The sequence below is a fragment of the Lepus europaeus genome, chromosome 10 (assembly GCF_033115175.1).
Source record: "Lepus europaeus isolate LE1 chromosome 10, mLepTim1.pri, whole genome shotgun sequence".
NCBI classification, from domain to species: Eukaryota; Metazoa; Chordata; class Mammalia; order Lagomorpha; family Leporidae; genus Lepus; species Lepus europaeus.
This window is the reverse complement of record NC_084836.1, coordinates 14,242,323-14,262,784: the sequence shown is the minus strand read 5'-3', so window position 1 is coordinate 14,262,784 and position 20,462 is coordinate 14,242,323. Positions and strand designations below refer to the sequence as shown.

Here is a 20,462-nt window from a genome sequence, read left to right as displayed (position 1 = left end):
GCTGCTCCACTTCCAATCCAGCTCTCTGCTGTGGCCTGGGAAAGCAGTGGAAGATGGCCTTGGGCCCCTGCACCCGCGTGGGAGATCCGGGAAGAAACTCCTGGCTCCTGGCTTCAGATCAGCGCAGCTCCAGCCATTGGGGCCAACTGGGGAGTGAACCAGCGGATGGGAGACCTCTCTCCCTCTCCCTCTCCCTCTGCGTAATTCTTTCAAATAAATAAATAAATCTTAAAAAAAAAAATCCATCTTTTTTTTTTTTTTTGACAGGCAGAGTGGATAGTGAGAGAGAGAGACAGAGAGAAAGGTCTTCCTTTTTGCCGTTGGTTCACCCTCCAATGGCTGCTGCGGCTGGCGCATCTTGCTGATCCGAAGCCAGGAGCCAGGTGCTTCTCCTGGTCTCCCACGCGGGTGCAGGGCCCAAGCACTTGGGCCATCCTCCACTGCCTTCCGGGGCCATAGCAGAGAGCTGGCCTGGAAGAGGGGCAACTGGATAGAATCCAGCACCCCAACCGGCACTAGAACCCAGTGTGCCGGCGCCGCAAGGCGGAGGATTAGCCTGTTAAGCCACGGTGCCGGCCAAAAATCCATCTTCTTCCCATCTTCATCTAAACACTACTTTACTGATAAATGGCCAGTGGCTTACATTCTAATGCTGTTTTTAAAAAATATTTATTTATTTGAAAGGCAGAATGACAGAAAGGAGAGACAGCAAAAGAGAGCACTAGTTCATCTATTCACTCCTCAAATGCCTGCAAGAGCTGGGGCTTGGTCAGGCTGAAGCCAGGAGCCAAGGACTTAATCTGGATCTCCCACATGGGTGGCAGGGATCCAAGTACTTCATTACTTGCTGCCTCCCAGGTGCATATTAGTAGGAAGTTGGATTAGAAGTAGAGGTGGGACTTGGTCCTAGGCACTCAGATTTGGGATACAGGCATCACAAGTTATGGCTTAATCTTCTATGGCCATAACATGCCTGCCCCTACAATGTCTGTTATTATCTGTGATGCCCAACCTCATGAAGTAAACAAAATTATCTCTTATTTATTCTCACATTTATCCATTCAATCAATGAATATTTGTGGCATGCCTCTTGAATGGTGAGCATGTGAAACAGAAATGTGAAGAAAGCACTTGAGGAATAAAATATATCACTTGTACCACATTCTAAGAAAAGAAAAAGACAGTAATGACTAGTAACATCATTAATCACAACTGGAGTTAAATGTCACCAAGGACAGGGTGCCCTGATCCTGGCCTGGTTGTTCTGTGTGTAGGACTGCAGTCAGGGAAACCATGTTTCCCAGGTTTGTGGTCCTTCTGTCCTGTATTTACAGTACATGGCACAGTGCTAACACAGCCTTAATGCACAGCACCGTAACAGGTCCAGACCACCCTCTCATCTTGTGAACAACTTGTGGATACTGTGAACAATGCTTGACACAGAGTAGGTACTCAGCAAATGTTAACCCCTTAGTATGCAGCTTAAGTTCCCAGGTTTTATTCAGAGGCACTGACACTTGTACTTTAACTTTAGAGTAGTAGGCAGCTGGCCGGTGCTGTGGCGAAGCAGGTAAAGCCACTGCCTGCGGTGCCAGCATCCTATATCGGTGCTGGTTCGATTCCCAGCTGCTCCACTTCCAAATCCAGCTCCCTGCTAATGTGCCTTGAAAAAGCAGCACAAGACGACCCAAGTACCTGGGCCCCTGCACCCATGTGGGAGACCTAGAAGAAGCTCCTGGCTCCTTATCGGCCCACCTCTGGCCATTGCTTCCATTTGCATAGTGAACTAGTAGATGAAGCTCTCTCCCTGTTTCTCCCTCTCTCTGTAACTCAGACTTTCAGATAAATAAATCTTTAAAAAAATAGCAGTAGGCCAAATCTAGATTCCTCATCTCAACTATGATTTCCAACATATTCTAGAATTAACTGAACAGCTAATGTATATGAGTAGGAGGTATTTGTCCAGCACCTTTTTTTCCTCTGAGACACCCTTATCTAAAAACTCCATTATTCATGGATTTATTGCATCCTTTCCTGAATTACAAGCATTTGTGGTCCAGACTAACCTAAGTGTGTCACTTGCATTTAGGGAAAGGGAATTAAGAGTAGGATATAGAAAAGAAAAAAATTATTAAAATAAACTCAGAACTGCATGGTACAATCAGAGCTGGGCTAAGCTGAAGCCAGGAGCCCAGAACTCTGGGTTTCCCACAAGGGTGACAGGGTCCCCAGTTCTTGGACCATCATCTACTACTTTCCCAGGCACATTAGCAGGGAGCTGGATTGGAATTGGAGTGGCTGGGACCTGAACTGGTTTTCTGAAATAGGATGCCAGGGTTGCAAGCTGTGGCTTAACCTGCTGCATTATGCCAGCCCTGATCATTGTTAATTCATTATCCAGTATATCTTTTAAACTGCATATCATCTGAGTTAAGTTTCTGTATTTTGACTCCAAATCATCTTCAGCTATTTTTAAATGCACATACACTGAATATCTATCACAACTGAAGATGAGAAAGTGAAAAGTCACTGGTTATAATTAAAAATGGCAAGAACTAGCCTACTAGAGAACAGTCAAGGGACAACAACAGTCATAATTATAATGGCAGCTAGCCAGAACTACAACACACAGCTATGCAGACTGTGTACTATACAATCCAGGGAGCTCTGCAGCACATACTAACAGTTTATTGAGTATACTAGCACACCAGGCACACTTATGACCATTTTACATGGAATAAGACTATGCAGCAGATACTATCTCATCTCCATTTTATATATGAAAAAAATGTGCAGAAAGTTAAGGATTTGCCCAATATCTTAAAGCTAGTAAAGAGGCAGAGCCAGACATTTGACTACAGGGCTGGAGCTCTTAACTGTTAGTTACTCTGTAAAGTCTGACTTATAAGCTCTATTACTTGAAAATAACCCTTTAGCTTTAAATATTTTTTTGTAAATTAATTTTGAAACATACTGTTTTATAATACGTGATACTTAGTCACTTTGTCTTTTAGAGAAAGTCCGTTCTACAATACTATCTTCATTCAAGACCATGGCATGTGGTTTATATAATCTGTCTCTAATTTATAAATCACATTTCACACAGCAATGCTTTTCCCCTTTACAAAAAAAGGGGAACAAAAGAAAACAAGCATCAAGTACACCAAATGGCATATTTTCATAAACTTTAATAACAAGGTCACTTTAGTTATAAATGAACAAAAAAAGGGAGACAGAGAGAACTTAACACATGATCCTTCTACACGTTTGGGTCTAAACAGGCAAACATGAAGTTTAAAACATATTCTATGCATTAACAGAGGTTACAATAACCAATTTTGATTATACACATTTTCTAAAACATTATCAAAGTTAGTTCAATGATGTCAATAAAATTTTGTCCTTAAATTTTAACAAAGTCTTTTAAGAAAGTCTAAAAACCTCCTATTTCCCCACATTGACTCTCAAACTTTGAGTTTGATAACAGAATATCAGTTTGCAACTTTTACCATACATGAAAAATTATCAAAAATATATTGATGGATCTATGCTAACAGTGACTATTTATATTTACATTAAGCAAACTCTTTTGTCAAGTTCTTTATATACAAATTACCACCCATACTATGTGAAATTCATTAAAAAGTTAAAAACCACAGAAATGTCATTAGAAACAACGCATTTCAAAATGTAACTGCTTTCCATAAGTGAAGAACATTTTAAAATAATTTAGTTGAAAAGCATTGAAATCCCCACAAATTTCAGCTGCAACAGTATTCCTCCTGAATGTTTTCTGTGATTAAAAGGGGAGGGGGGGACAAACAAAACTGAGTAAAGCTTGATTATAAAGAATTAAATCATAAAAACTTGATGTATTTATTGATCATCTCCACGAAATTTATAGTCTAATTAGGTTGGTATTACAAAATTAAGCAATTAAAATATAAAGTTTATAAGAAATCTTTAAACATTGGCAAATGTACTATATATTCTTCAAATTAACTTGGATCACATCAGTAGTATCCCATGTCCAATTAAAATGAATGCAGGCATAGCTCTTTTGTACTTCTACAAGGATCCAACACTTTTAAAAATCCAGACTATTTTTAAACTGGAAAGAATTTAGATTTTAGAAGCATCACACCTTTCTCCCTCTCTCTCACTATCCATTCTGCTTATCAAAAACAAAAAACAAAAAACAAAAAACAAAAAAAAAAGAAAGAAGATAAAAAAAATAAAAAAGGCTGGCGCTGTGGCTTAACAGGCTAATCCTCTGCCTTGCGGTGCCGGCACACCGGGTGCTAGTCCGGTTGGGGTGCCGGATTCTATCCCGTTTGCCCCTCTTCCAGGCCAGCTCTCTGCTATGGCCCGGGAAGGCAGTGGAGGATGGCCCAAGTGCTTGGGTCCTGCACCCGCATGGGAGACCAGGAGAAGCGCCTGGCTCCTGGCTTCTGATCAGCACGATGCGCCGGCCGCAGTGGCCATTGGAGGGTGAACCAACGGCAAAAAGGAAGACCTTTCTCTCTGTCTCTCTCTCTCACTATCCACTCTGCCTGTCAAAAAGAAAAAAAGAAAAGAAGCATCACAACAGATAAAATTATACACACTTAAGAGGCAAAAAATGACACTAAAATTAAAACACCATTTTAATTGTTTGAGACTCATGGTCACATAGTAAGGAAATGAAAAAGTGGTGTTTTTCCAAGTAAAAACTGGACCACAAAAAACATAAGCTTTTCAAATTTAAAGATCCTCTTGTCAGATGACCATAAAACTGAGAACAGCACTTTGTCCCAAAACAGATTCATCTCTTGTCCAATAATTAACTGATTTTAATAACTGCTTAAGGATTCATGCTTCAGGATTCTCTGGTATGAAACAGAGATTAGCTCCATCTGAGTTTATGTTAATTACACACTCTATTAAGGCACTAAAAAAAATCCCTAAAACATTTACCTAATTAGTGCTCTGTCTCTGGACTTTAGGACCGATACTCTGTGTGTCCTCTTCCTGACTAGGACGCTTCCCACTGCTGAGACCAGTGCCCATGGAGCTTCTTCCTGTACATTTAAAACATGTATGTTTAAGATAGGAAAGGCAAAAAGAAGAGTATGCTCAAATGCTTCATTCTTACCTTGTTTTAATAGGTGAGTTTGCTGAGTGTCTCCTTGAGCATAATGTAAAATACCACTCCCTTGAGAGCAACCTGTTAGTATTTAAAACACAGTAAAATTACTTACAATAAAATCCAAGATGTACGTATTGAGACTGCATGTCCAATTTTTAGTATTTGTACTTAAGCTCATTTATATGCTTTTAGGATTAAACTTCAATCCTCCTTAATGAACCAAAAATCACACGCCCAACTCAAGAAAAATGTTTAGGCCATAGAAATATTGGCAGTTCAAAGGCAAAGTCATTAATAATCACAGTCTAAAAGAAAATCTATTTAGACATGAAGGTACAACACAGAGAGAAAGTGAGACAGACATCATCCTTTGATTTTGCCACTTTCTTCCACGCTCATTCTTCAGAACCCCTCTAAAACATTTCTTTACAGATAAGGGAATAAGGGCCTGCCAGAAAAGAGTTAAACAATTCCAATTCCAATCACACAGCAAGGAAAAGATGCAGACTTAGGAATAGTTACCTTGCCACAGGAATTCTATCAGCCCTAAAGAAACAATGTCATAGGAGTGGTATGCATAGCATAGAAAAGTAAGCTTTAACTCTGGCCTCAGAATCAGCCCTTAAGGCATTTGAATCTGGCTAAAAAGCCCATGAGAGTATTTTAGGCATGGAAAGCCAAGACAAACAAACAAACAAACCTAAATGAAAGATCTCTGTGAGTGAGAACACAGCGGAAAGAAGGAGGTACCTTTCTCTGAAGGGAGGAGAGAACTTCCACTTTGACTATGGCCTTGTCTAAATAAGATCAGGGTTTGAGAATTCAAGAGGCTTCCATAGCCTTGGTAGCTCATGACAAGAGCCTTGGGTGATTACTGATGTCATAGATAGGAGTGTCAATTGTTAAATTAACACAGGAGTGACTGTGTACCTACTCCCAATGTAGGATCTCTGTCCTTAATGTATTGTACTATGTGAATTAACGGTATAACTAGTACTCAAACAGTACTTTACACTTTGTGTTTCTTTTTGGTGCAAACTGTTGAAATCTTTACTTAGTATATACTAAATTGATCTTCTGTATATAGATAATTGAAAATGAATCTTGATGTGAATGGGATGGGAGAGGGAGTGGGAGATGGGAGGGTTGCGGGTGGGAGGGAGGTTATGGGGGGAAAAAGCCACTATAACCCAAAAGTTGTACTTTGGAAATAAATTTTTATTAAATAAAAATTAAAAAAAAGAAAAGTAAGCTTTAGAGACAACATTTTAATTAGTGTGTCCAGATTATGGGAAAACACGAGCATTCTGGCCTCTGGACAGGTCACCTCAGGGGCTGAACAAGACCATCTGCTTATTTTTATTTTATGTTCATCAAGTTTTTCTGGATAAAGTATTCAGCTTTTCAGGTTTTCCAAATTGGGAAAGTGGATGCCCTGGATCAGAGACCTTCCATCACTGCAAAGGGATATCTCCATGGTAAATTAATAAAACAATACTCCCCATTGATACTTTAATTCATACTACTTTCAAATTTCTAGTCTGTCATGTACAAAACAGTCATCTCTATACTTAAAAAATCCAATTTTTGGAGCGGTAAGGCTAATAAAGGTCAGATTCTGAACTACTGCAAATTCACCACTAAATGGTGCTACTCTTGAGTTTGCCATCAGTGGGACTTTTCCTAACAGTGATACCTGTCACCATGTAGTACTATATAACATTATGCAAAACTTCACAACTATGTGAACATAGTGAATGCCACTGAAGTGTACACTTAAAAATGACTAAAATGGTAACACTTATGTTACATGGTTTTAATCACTAAAAAGGTCAACAAATACTATTAAATTATATTTATTTACACTTTCCTCATTTCATTTATATCTAACACATATGCTAAATGCCTGTGAATGCCAGGGACTATATCAGGTACTAGGGATACAAATATAACTAAGATATGGGGTCTGCCTTCAAGGGGTTCATAGCTGAATCTGAGGAAACAACTACACCAAATCACTTAGTACAAAAGTGATTCTAGGTGTTTTGATGGATTTTAGTACAGAATACAATAGGGACTCTGAGAAAAGATTGGTCAGTTTTATTGGAAGATTCATAAAGATGGCCCTTCAGACAAGTAATAAACTAGTCACCTTTAGTTTTATTTTCTCAAGGTAACCCATTCTTTTTACTTATTTCCCCCCCAAAGAAACCTTTGGTTTAAGGAATACAGACTTCATGCATTTCTTAAGTACAACTTTAGGAATGTAGTGATTCTTCCCTCCATACCCACCCTCCCACCCACTCTTCTACCCCTCCTCCTCCTCCCTCTCTCATTCCCAGTCCCATTCTCCACTAAGATCCATTTTCAATTAACTTTATAAACAGAAGACCAACTCTATATTAAGTAAAGAGTTTAACAATTTGCACAGGAAAACAAACAAACAAACAAAAACAAAAAAACCTGCATGGGAAGTTAGTACATAGTGACTCTTGTTAATTTAACAATTGCTGGCATCCTATACTGAAGCACAGGTTTGAATCCCCACTACTATGCTTCCAATACAGCTCCCTGCTAATGTACCTGAGAAGCAGTGGACGGTGGCCCAAGTACATGAGCTCCTGGGACCCACATTGGAGCCCCAGATGGAGTTCCAAGCTCCTGGCTTTGGTCTGGCCCACAGGCCATTTGGGGAGAGAATCAATGGATGGAAAATCTGTATCTCTGTCCCTCCCTACCCTCCTCCCTGTCTGTCACTCTGTGTTTCAAATAATAACTTTTTTTTTTTTAAAAAGGATTTAGTTGGTACTAAATATGTATCATACAGAAAGCTATCACAGAACAGACTTTGTAAGAAAAAAAAAAACCCATGTATCAAAGGACTAGATGCTCTGTGAATGAATACAATACATCTCTTGACCATTTTTACAGAGTCACTGACTTTCACTAATTACCTTATAGCTGGTACACATCCAAAGAGAATAAAAAATAATGAACATTCTGAAAATAAGAGTTGCAAATTTCATTTTACCCTTAAAATCATTGTCCACATTCAGTTTGCAAGATCTTTAACTTGATCTAAGTATTTACTACATGTAATAATGTTTCCCATTCCTAAAATGTCACCAACGGAGTGAGGTGATATGTGTGTGCATGGGTATAGACCTATTATATTAACTTTAAAGACAAATTGTTATAGGTAATCTATTTATGTGATGAAGTACAATAATTTCTTTTTCACTTACTTCCACTGCTGCTACAACCTGGAATATTTTCTCCAGGAGAATATCCCATGAGGCCTCCATTCCCATTAGGATTAGAAGGTACTGATGCAAGAAGACCTGAACAGAAAAAAAACAAAGATCCTATCAAATTATGATCAAGATCAAAGTCAAGAGTAAATACAGAAACAGCTGCTCAATCAACGAATCATAGGCAACTACCAACATACCTAGACCTCTGTATCGTGAAAGCTGCTGATAGATCTGTTTCATCCTTTCAATATTCAAACGGCTTGCCTCAGCATGGTTCACCATTGGTTTAGGATAATTAATTCCTATCAAACATTTGGCTACCTTTTGAATACCTTCTGGTGCATTCCAGGGATCATAGATATATTTTGCAGGGAAGCCTCTTAGGACAGGCAAATAACGCCTTTTGGGAAAAGGAAGAAAAATTATTAATAAAATGTACTATGCGCAAACTGTAAGAAACTACCAGCTATCAATGACCAAAATCAAAACAATACCATTTAAATGAACTGTTTACCCTTCTCCTTATTTCTGCTGCCCATCTTGAGAGGGGAATACTTAAAGTGTTGCTTAAACATGAAAAGCTCTTCTGGATTAGCTATTCCAAACTGAGTAATAACCCTTGATTTACCTGATATAGTCTCCATTGGGATCTGTTCTCCTACCAAAACCAACAGGGCAATAGCAGTGAAAAAACTGTTGGAAAAAGGAACTACAAGATAGCCACATCCAACTTCCAGCATTTATGCTCCAATCTGCATCAAGCAATAATTCTTCAAATACCTTCAGAAGTAACAGTAACCGATTAGTTTGCACACACATAATTCTCAAAGCAAGCATTTCTGAGGTCACTGTAGATCAAAAGTCAAGGCAAAGAAAATTAGCACAAAACTGTAAAATCAAAACATTCCAGTTAGCTTCTTCTGTTCTATAATGAGGAATATCAGGGAAAGAAAAATATTGGTAATACAGATTAGAGAATTTACTTTTCCAATCCTTGCAGTGTTACTGGGGGAAGGGTAAAAAATTACTAGAGTCACTGGTTTAAAAGATAGGATATTAACAGAGAAAAAACAGTAAACCACTTTCAAAAAAGCAAAACCACTACCAAATAAATCACCAACAAAAACTTAGAAGCTTGGCATAGTGGCCTAGATAAAGGGAGCACACTTAAATACAAATGTACTTTAAAAATGTACTAATATTACACAATTTAAGTTTTGAATTCCTTGATTAAAAAAATAGTTAAATAAATGATTATAAATTGACTAAGTTTTTGCTACACATCTTTATATATAATTTTGTACTAGGAAATAAAGGAGATGTTAAAAAAAGGGTTCAAAATTGGTCCTTGGATAGGGAAAATTTACAATATTATCAGAAAGGGAGAACATATTTGTAAATCCTGTTACATAAAACAACAATATGATATCACAAAACATAGTATGCTTCACTTTACATAACAGAAATATTACTAAAAAGTTACAATGTTGAAGTGATTTACATTCTAAGATTTATAATATAAATTCACTGAGAATTCTTAGGCAAATCCTTTTTTTGTGACAGAAATGAATACATATAAATGTATCTATACAATAAATCCAGAATGCTAAATCTTAGTTCTCTTAAATCACAGCCTGCTTTAAACATTTAAATGAGTTTAGGTCTATTGCTTTAGCCAGTTTTCAGCATTTCTCCTGTCTGACTATACCATCCTGCTGTCCAAAAGTATGCCTGTACTGTGGTGATTAAAAGTTTTATTCACCGAAACACTAGATTATAAATGAATCTGTACAATATACAACATCTAGAGTTCCTTCAAAGACCTGGCTACAGTTCTTAGAACACTTACCTTCATGCCTTCTTCCCAACTGATCCATAGGTCACCTCGTGTCAGGAAGCAAGCAACTGCGTGTCTGGCTAAATGGTGAATCCAACCTTCCTGACGAAGCTGTGTCATGATGGCATCAATCCATGGAAAGCCTGTCTGACCTTCAGCCCATTTGGCTAATGCCTCAGGATTCTTATCCCAAGGAATCTGAACACAGATGGGGTTTCCCTCCATTTTATCAAAGCGTGGATTATTTGTTGCTGCTGTATAGAAAAACTCACGCCATAATAGCTGCCCATAAAGAGAAAGAGGAGGAGAACTGTTCTTCTTTACCTATGATTAAAAAGCAAAGAAGTATTATCAGCAAGTTTTAAAAATGTATTTTGAAAGGTAAGCACTGATTTTAAAAAGTACCTTTTTGTAGAGATCTGTCAGTTTGAAGTAGAATAGTCTACATGACAAACAGCCAAATCGCAAATAAGGACTGAGCCCAGTGGGGCTTGCAAGCAAGGAATTAGCATTCATTCGAGGTCTTTCAAAGTTTGCCACCCAAGCCTGAAAACACAGAAATAATCACATTGTCTTTCCCACTTAAACACAGTATTCAAAACAGATTTTTTTTTTTTAAACAAAAGTTACCCAGTTCCCTGGGAATAATTTATTATCCAAGCCACAAGTTATGTATGTTTATTAAACATGAAAGAAAAGTAAGCATTCTTTCATTTCAATTATCATGCAGCACAGACCCATGTGAAGTACATCACCTTCAAACTCCCAACACATGCCTGAGATTACCTTCCACTGCCCACTGAGGTTAACAGAGGATTCTATTCTAATTCCAAAGTTATTGTCATCAGAAACCAGGTTAAATAGAAAGGTAGGAAATAACCAAGAAAAATAATCAGAAAAGCAGGAGAAAGGGCATTTAAATGAGGTAGTTAATTTTCAAATACTTAGGTTTGTGTAACTTTATTTCCCTGAACTCTTCTTTTTCAACATTCTACTTTTTACTTTTAAAAGAGAATGAAATTATTTTTAAAATGCCAGCTTGGAAATAAAACATGGCTAGATGATCTAGATTGTCATACTTTTCTTTCCAAATGCCTTTCCAAACGTGTAAGTGCTTCAGTTTCTCCACCAGGCCACACTGCAGAAGATAAGCCATCTGTATCAAAACCTACAAAAAAAAAAAATCAATTTTCTGGAACTAAAATGTTTTTTATTTAATCACAGTTGTGAAAACAATTATTTTGCAGAAAAATTATGAGAACAGAATAAACGAATTGAGGGCCTGGAGAGATGCTATGACATAGTCTCTGTTCTTTAGGATGTACATCTTAAGGTGATAGCAACTGATATAGAGAGAGCACATAAATAACATACAGATTTATCATTTCTTAGTCTTGGAGTTTTCTTCTTCTTTCTTTCCCCCCTCTCTGTTTCCTTTTTAATGTATTAATACTTTATGTGGAAAAATCAGAAGTAAAATTTTCTGAGTGATTTATGACTTATAACCTGTTAAGTTCCATATTTATCATAGTTCACACCCACCTAGTTCTTCCAGGGAAGGGACTCCATATTTCTCATCATGGTCATCAGACACAGGAGTTGTGCACTTTTCTATCACTTCTGAAGTAATTGTCTCCACTGGGATCTCTAGAGGTTCCATCTTGCTGATGAGAGTCTGAAATCTTTTATAAGTAAGAGGCGGTTGTCCACCATTGAGTTCTATGATCCTGTTATAAGAGTTAATAAAGAGCAGTTAATATAAGAACAGATATATTGGTGTGATGAACTCTAAAAAGGCTTAAAATCAGAAAATAATTAATCACATAAGAGTTCTAATAAAATAACAATTTCTTACATAACCAGGAAATGTATTCAAATAGTTAATGAGTCTAAAACACATTCTCTTCATTTTGTAGATATATGCAAGATGTCAAAAGTATACACTATGCAAATACCATAATCTTTAAGATGAAGACTACTAATGACTTATGAGTGAAAAAAATCAAGGCCGGCGCCGTGGCTTAACAGGCTAATCCTCCGCCTCGCGGCGCCAGCACACCAGGTGCTAGTCCCGGTTGGGGCGCTGGATCTATCCCGGTTGCCCCTCTTCCAGGCCAGCTCTCTGCTATGGCCTGGGAAGGCAGTGGAGGATGGCCAAGTCCTTGGGCCCTGCACCCGCATGGGAGACCAGGAGAAGCTCCTGGCTTCGGATCAGCGAGATGTGCCGGCCGCAGTGGCCATTGGAGGGTGAACCAACGGCAAAAAGGAAGACCTTTCTCTCTGTCTCTGTCTCTCTCTCTCTCTCACTATCCACTCTGCCTGTCAAAAAAAAAAAAAAAAAATCAAGGCGCTATAGTAGCCTAAAAACAATAACAAAAATTTTTTTTTTAAGATTTATTTTATTCCTTTCAAAGGCAGAGTTACAGACAGGGAGTGACAGAAACAAAGAGGTCTTTCATCCACTAGTTCACTCCCTGAATGGCCACAATGGCTAGGGCTGGGCCAGGCCAAAGCCAGTAGCCAGGAGCTTCTTCGTGGTCTCCTACTTCGATACAGGAGCCCAAGCACTTGAGCCATTCTCTGCTGCTTTCCCAGGCACATTAGCAGGAAACTGGATCAGAAGTGGAGCAGCTAGGACTCAAACCAGGACCCAAATTGGATGCCTGCATTGCCACCACTGGCTTAACCCATCACAGTGTTGGCCCCTGTAACAAAAACTTTAACACATGTGGACATGTGAAAAACATATTACAACCAAGCTCAAGGAATTCTTCAATCATCAATAAAAATTAAATCAGCGTGCAGTTAAGATGCTGGTTAAGGCGTCCAAAACAACATAGGGCAGGCACTGTGGTGAAGCAGGTAAAGCCACCACTTGTGACGCAGGCATCCCATAAAGGTACTGGCTTGGTCCCAGTTGCTCCACTTCCAATCCAGCTCCCTGCTAATGGCCTGGAAGGAGAAGTGGAAGATGGCCCAAGTGTTTGGGCCTCTACCATCTATGTGGGAGACCTGGAAGAAGCTCCTGGCTCCTGACTTCAGCCTGGCCCAACCCAGACCATTACAGCCATCTGGGGAGAGAACCAGCAGATGGAAGCTCTTTCTGTAACTCTTGACTTTCAAATAAAGTAAATAAATCTTTATCAATAACAACAACAAAAAGGTACTGGGTTCAAGTCCTGGTTTGCTCCTGATTCCAGTTTCTTCCTAATGTGTACTTGGGAGGCAGCAGGTGATGGCTCAAGTAGTTAGGCTGCTACTACCCAGGTGGGAAATCTGGATTGTTTCCAGCTCTCAAGCATTTGGTTGTGAACCACTAGCACATGTGAGTTCTCTCTCTGTCTCATAAGTAAAGTCTAAAAACTAAATTAGGCTGATAATTATAGCAAGGAGTAATCATAAGTCTTACCTTTTTTTTTTTAAAATAAACTTTATTGTATGTATGTTACATTTACAACATGAAGCTGAAGCTATGGAATACATCAAAAAGTTCACAGAAAATGTATATCATGGAAAAAAATGCATGGACTTCAAAAATTTTTTATTTTAAGTTCCATTTTTCATGAACTTTTTGAAGTCCCTTCATAGAGGGTAAATGGTTACTTAGGGTAAACCAGATTAACGTATCTATAATGTCAGTTACCTTTTTTGTAACAAGAGCAGCTAAAACATACTCATTTAACAAAAATCTCAAACATAATATTTTATTAACTAACCTTCATGGTATATATTTCTATACTTGTTCATTCTACATGCCTGGTATTTATATCCTTTGAGCTATGTCTCCCCATTTTCCTCAGCAGGTTTCATTAATTAGGATTTTGTATTACTGGAGTGACAATTACTTGCTATTTTCTACTGTGCTCACTCCTTCACTAGAGATAAAGCATCTGAGGTAAATGTTTGATGCAGCGGTTAAGTTGCCACTTGTGACGCCCACATCTCATACCAGAGTCTTTGAGTCAGGTCCAGCTCCACTTCTAATTCCAGCTTCCTGCTAATATGCACCCTGGAAGGCAGCAGGTGATGGTTCAGGTGGTTGGCTCCCTGCCAGCCATGTGGGAGACCAGGATTAAGTTCCAGGTTCCTAGTTTCTCCCTGGGCCAACCCAGGCTGTTGTGGGCATGTGGGGAGTGAACAAGTGGGATGGAAGTCTGATCTCCCTCTTTCTCTCTCCCCACATCCTCCCCCACGATCTCTGTTATTCAAATGAAAAAATCTTTAAAAAGATATCATAATTTATATCTATAGCATATACAATAGCCCACATACAGTAGTCCCCTTTTATCTACACTTCTGCTTTTCATAGTTTTAGATACCTGTGGTCAACCTCAGCCAAAAATATTAACATTTCTCTCAATTCAAGTGAGAGAGACAGAGACACATTCACAAAACTTTTATTACAGTATAACTGTCCTATTTCATTACTTATTAATCTCATGCCTTATAATTTATAAATAAAACTTTATCATAAGTATATAAACAGAAACAGTATATTTAGGGGTCGGTACTATGTGTAGTTTTAGGCTTCCATCAGGATGTTGGAATGCATTCCCTGAGAATAAGGGGGTTACTATTGTTCTTACCACACATAAGGCCCAAAATTTCAACTTACTTAGATTTAAGTAACTTTTATATTTACTATTCACTTCTAATTGCCTCAACCAAGTCATACTTTATTTTTTTTAAAGATTTATTTATTTGAAAGTCAGAGTTATATAGAGAGGAGAGGCAGAGAGAGAGAGAGAGGTCTTCCATCCGCTAGTTCATTCCCCTGATGGCTACAACGGCTGGAGATACGCTGATCTGAAGCCAGGAGCCAGGAGCTTCCTCTGGGTCTCCCATGCAGGTGCAAGGGCCCAAGGATTTGGGCCATATTCTTCTGCTTTCCCAGGCCATAGCAGAGAGCTGGATCAGAAGTGGAGCAGCCAGAACTCGAACTGGCACCCATATGGGATGCCAGCACTGCAGGCAGCGGCTTTACCTGCTATGCCACAGCGCTGCTCCCCCTCCAAGTAATACTTTAAAAAGAGAATAACTAGCTTTGCCAATGATGGTCTAGATTAGACACTATTTCGGTATAACTATTCTTTTTCAGTTGCTTAGCCTTTGGCCTTAAAAAAGAATCAGAGGTAAAGTTCAATTCCATAATTTTATAGAGGTAGACACTGAGGCCTACCAGAAGAGTTGAGCAAATTAATCAAGGCCACATAACTGATAAATGGCATGTCAAGATTTTCTTAGTCAAATACAGTGTATTTTTCATTATACTTTGTGTAATTATGTATCAGATGCATGTATAGAGAGTAATCAACAAAAAAGCCTATCTTCTCTTGTAATGTTCATTACATTTCAATAGCAAAAAGAAAATGTAAGAAAAAATATTTTTTAAAAGTTAAACTTTGAGGCTGGCACTGTCACATAGCAGGTTAAGCCACTGCCTGTGGTAGCTAGTTTCCATGTGTGCACCAGTTCACGTCCCGGTGGCTCCACTTCTGATCCAGCTCCCTAGTAATGGCCTGGGAAGGTAGTGGAAGACGGCCCCAGGGCTTGGGCCTCTGTACACACGTGGGACACCTGGAGGAAACTCCTGGCTCCTGGCTTTGGACTGTCGCAGCTCTGGCCATTGTGGTCATTGAAGAGTGAACCAGCAGATGGAGAATCTCTCTAATTCTCCCTCTCTTTGTAACTCTGCCTCTCCAATAATAAATAAATTAAAAAAAATTAAAAAGTCAAACTTTATTATGATATATGACATACAGTAAATATTCACATTCAATCCAATAAACACTAATTTTATGCATAATATTGAATCTTCCACCTAGAAATCAACTGCTCTTACACTGTTTTGTCCTTTCCTTGCCATCAGCTCCCTAAAGTTAAGCAAATTGGTACACTACATGGTAAGTTTATTTTCCAAAGATACATGAGGGAACTTCAAAAAATTCACAGAAAAATGGAATTAAAATTTTTGGTGTAAAATTTTTTTACATCCATGCAATTTTTCATAATATGCATTTTCAAGAACACTTTGAAGACTCCACATATACATAGATTTCATTTTTTTGCACCAAAACAACTATCTTTTAATTATATTTTTTATAACCTTTTTGCAGTACTCTCAAATGACTTGTAGAATAATATCAAGGAAGATTCCTGACTGAATCCAAGCATGATTTTTTGATACACTTGGAAACAGACTAAAAGTGACTAGTTTATCACTTTATAAAATTAGTTTAACTTGATAAAATGCGTAAATAACTAAAAATAATTTTTTTTTTTTTTAATTTTTGACAGGCAGAGTGGACAGTGAGAGAGAGAGAGGGACAGAGAGAAAGGTCTTCCTTTACCGTTGGTTCACCCCCCAATGGCTGCTGCGGCCGGCACACCGTGCTGATCCGAAGCCAGGAGCCAGGTGCTTCTCCTGGTCTCCCATGCGGGTGCAGAGCCCAGGGACTTGGGCCATCCTCCACTGCATTCCCGGGCCACAGCAGAGAGCTGGCCTGGAAGAGGGGCAACCGGCACAGAATCCGGCACCCTGACTGGGACTAGAACCTGGTGTGCCGGCGCCGCAAGGTGGAGGATTAGCCTATTGAGCCGCGGCACCGGCCTAATTTCATTTTATTTTTAAAAGATTTATTTACCTTGGGCTGGCACTGTGGCATAGTGTTTAAAGCCACCACCTCCAGTGCCAGCATCCCATATGTGTGCTAGTTCGAGTCCCAGCTGATCCACTTCCAGTCCAACTACCTGTTAATGGTTTGGGAAAAGCAGCAGGAGATGGTGCAAGTTCTTGGGCCCCTCCCATGTGGGAGAACAGAAGGAGCTTCTGGCTGCTGGCTTCAGGTTGGTTCAGCTCCAGCCATTGCAGCCATTTGGTGAGTGAATCAGCAAATGAGACGTGTGCTCACTCTAACTCTGCCTTTCAAATAAATAAATCTTAAAAAAAAAAAAAAGATTGATTATGAAAGAGCAACAGGGAGAGGAGAGAGAGAGGGAGGAAGGGAGAGATGGAGGTATACACAGAGACAGAAATAGAGGTAGACAAAGGTATCTTCCATCAGCTGATTCATTTCTCAAACGGCCACAACAGCCAGGTCTGGGCCAGGCCAAAGCCAGGAGCCAGGAACTCCATTCTGGTCTCCTGCATGGGTGTCAGGAGCCCAAGTACTTGGCTATCCTACACTGCTTTCTCAGATACATTAGCAGGAAGCTGGATGGGAAGAGAGTAGCCACGACTCCAACTGGCACTGACACGGAATGTCAGCATTGCTAGTGGTGGCTTAAACTGTTGTGCCACACTCTGGCCTCCAAAGCAATTTTAAAGGTAAGTAAGTTATAAGATTTTAGTAGTCATTAAAATGACTCTATGCCAAAAGTTTCTGTAAATTAACAAATCTTAACAAACTTCCTAATTCCACAGCATATAACACTTCGACTTCCAATTGATCACATTTTCTGTTGGAAAAAGCATCAACAGGGACTGGTGATTTAAGAAACAACTGAGAAATATCGCATTACATCATTGTTCAAAGGAGTACAGCTATGCAAAGTTATATCACATTCAAGTGTCATCTGGATTTAAAAACCAAAGAGAGAAGCAAGTTACACACTCATGACGTACACTAAGACAACTCTCAAGGCAGCTATGGCCATGCACCATATAAACTATAAAACTAGTAAGGCAAACAGATCAGAAAAGCAAGCCCACAGTAGGCTGTTAGAGGAGTAAAGGAAAATTTGCAGTAGTCTTTTTCCTTTTTTAAGATTTTATTTATTTATTTGAGAGGTAGAGTTACAGACAGAGAGGAAGAAGCAGAAACAGACAGAAAAAGTTTCCATCTGTTGGTTCACTCCTCAAATGTCCACAATAGTCAGGGCTGGGCCAGGCTGGGCCATAACTCAGTCAGAGTTCCCAACATGGGTGTCAGGGACCCAAGTTCTTGAGGCACCACATGTTACTTCCCAGGATATACATTAGGAAAGCTGGATTAATCAGTAATAGTTTTGAAACTGAAGAGCTGAATATTTTAATCTTACGCACTGTTTCTATAATTTTTATACCTGTCAGCAAATAAAACTCACAGCAGCTAAATAAAATGCTAAAGGTTTAAGATATATTCAATTCTCCCACAACTGCATGATGTACTTGTCTATGCCATTATTTCCATTTTACAAACTTAAGTTAAAACTTATGTGCCTATATACTTAACTCTACTGAAGTGTATGTTTAAAAATGGCTTAAGATGGTAAATGTTACATTATGTATATTTTCCTATAATAAAAAAACAAACAAAAGGAACTTACTTGTCCAGGTCATATAATGTATGTGAAATTCGTACAATGACTTCTACTCCAGCTTCAGAAGCCAGTTTCTTAATTGCTGCATCTCGTTCCTTTCCAAAAGGCTCAGAATCATACTCAATTGAGAGCCTAGTAATGTTCCATTCCTAAAACAAGAGAAAGAGGCGATAATGTAAACTAGTTCTAATAATTAATTTTTCTTTCATAAGAGGTGACAAGTTCAAACTCTACTTATCAAAAGACATATACTCAAACCAAACATTCAAGAAGAAAACATATAATTAGTAATTCAAAGATGTATAAATAACAAATATATGCCCACTAGATTCCAGGCATTATGCTAGACAATAGACAATCTAGCAATATGTTCAAAACTAGATCTTACACAAAATGTGCCAGTATAGCACTTTGCTTTTTCAATTTACTTATACTTCATATTATATCATTTGATTCTCAAAACAAACTCAGAGTTTAATACTTTCATTAGTATCTCTATCTCCATTTTGCAGATAAGGTTATTTGAAAAGTTTAGAGACTTGTCTAAGTTCACAGAGATCCACAACACCTGACACTTATGTCTCTTGATTTTAAGAACTGGTCTTTAACAAAGCTTTGATAGTTGATATAACATAAGCTGTTTTGTTGCTGTGTGTATTAAAGTATAAATATTTTGTTTCTGATTAAAACTGAAACACTTGGTGATTATAATTATAGCAGTTACTTTTATTTTTATTTTTTTAAAAATTTATTTATTTGAAAGGCAGGGTGATAGAGAAAGGGAGAGACAGAGAGAGAGAGAGAGATTCTACATCTGTTGGTTCACTCCCCTACTGCCCACAATGACCCAGGCTGGGCCAGGCTGAAGCTAGCAACTAGGAACTCTATCTGGGTCTTCCACAAGGGTGGCAGGGGCCCATGTACTTGGGCCATCCTCCACTGCTTTCTCACATGCATGAATGGTGAGCTAGATCAGAAGTAGCCAGGACTCAAACTGGTGCTCTGACATTTGGATGCCAGAAGTCAAAGGCAGTGGCTTAACCTGCTGCATCACAACTTTGGCCCTCACAACTACTTTTCAAAAATTATTTATTTTGGGGCCAGTGCTATGGTGTAGTGGGTAAAGCTGCCACCTGCAGTGCTGGCATCCTATATGGGTACCAGTTCGAGTCCTGGCTGTTCCACTTCTGATCCAGCTCTCTGCTATGGCCTAGAAATGCAGTAGAAGATGGTCCAAGTCCTTGGGCCCCGGCACCAGCATGGGAAGACCTGGAAGAGGCTCCTGGCTTCGGATGGGTGCAGCTCCAGCCGTTGCAGCCATCTGGGGAGTGAACCAGTGGATAGAAGACCTCTCTCTTTCTCTCTCTCTCTCTCTCTCTCTCTCTTTGCCTCTACCTCTCTGTAACTCTGCCTTTCAAATAAATAATCTTAAAAAAAAAAAAAGATATCAACTCATAGCACCAAGAAGCTCAACAAACCTCAGCAATATCAGCACAAAGGAAATCATACCTACATATGTCAAATAACTGAAAAACAACTATTGAAAAATGTATTAGCAGACAGAGCAGAGGAAAAGACACAGTATATTCAGGGGAGCCATAACAACAATACTGGTTGGTTTCTTATCAGAAATAATAGAATAGAATGCAACAGAGAGATATCTTTAAAGAACTCCAGACAACCAGTGTTAACTTAGTCAAAATATTCTTTAAAAAAAAAAGAAATAGGGAATGTTAAGATGGACAAAAACTGAGATAATGCATTTCCAGCAGATTAAAAAATATTTATAAAGTGAATAAATTTCACGTATTTCATATGTAGATTTCAGAGCACAATGATACTTCCAACCCTTTCCTCCCTCCTCTTCCCTTCTTTATTTTTTCTTTTAATTTTTACAATGACATGGCTTTAGTTTGTTTTATAATCACAAGCTTAACCCTCC

At 38.8% G+C, this 20,462-nt stretch overlaps 1 protein-coding gene across 2 annotated transcripts in view; it reads right to left on the bottom strand.

The window, feature by feature from the left end:
* Positions 1-3,175: 3,175 nt before the first annotated feature.
* The window catches only part of CRY1 (cryptochrome circadian regulator 1), a 78,910-nt gene continuing 61,623 nt past the window's right edge, over positions 3,176-20,462 (bottom strand). The window contains exons 3-13 of one of the 2 annotated variants that reach the window (XM_062202967.1): positions 18,527-18,669; positions 11,762-11,946; positions 11,299-11,387; positions 10,625-10,765; positions 10,232-10,543; positions 9,011-9,162; positions 8,580-8,782; positions 8,374-8,469; positions 5,135-5,206; positions 4,957-5,056; positions 3,176-3,793 (exon numbers count right to left, since the gene is read on the bottom strand). In XM_062202967.1, coding sequence (XP_062058951.1) covers positions 3,730-3,793; positions 4,957-5,056; positions 5,135-5,206; positions 8,374-8,469; positions 8,580-8,782; positions 9,011-9,162; positions 10,232-10,543; positions 10,625-10,765; positions 11,299-11,387; positions 11,762-11,946; positions 18,527-18,669 — 1,557 coding nt within the window. In that variant the 3' untranslated portion in view covers positions 3,176-3,729. Of the gene's footprint in view, positions 3,794-4,956; positions 5,061-5,134; positions 5,207-8,373; positions 8,470-8,579; positions 8,783-9,010; positions 9,163-10,231; positions 10,544-10,624; positions 10,766-11,298; positions 11,388-11,761; positions 11,947-18,526; positions 18,670-20,462 lie in introns of both variants that reach the window. The other variant, XM_062202966.1, reaches the window with a different exon arrangement.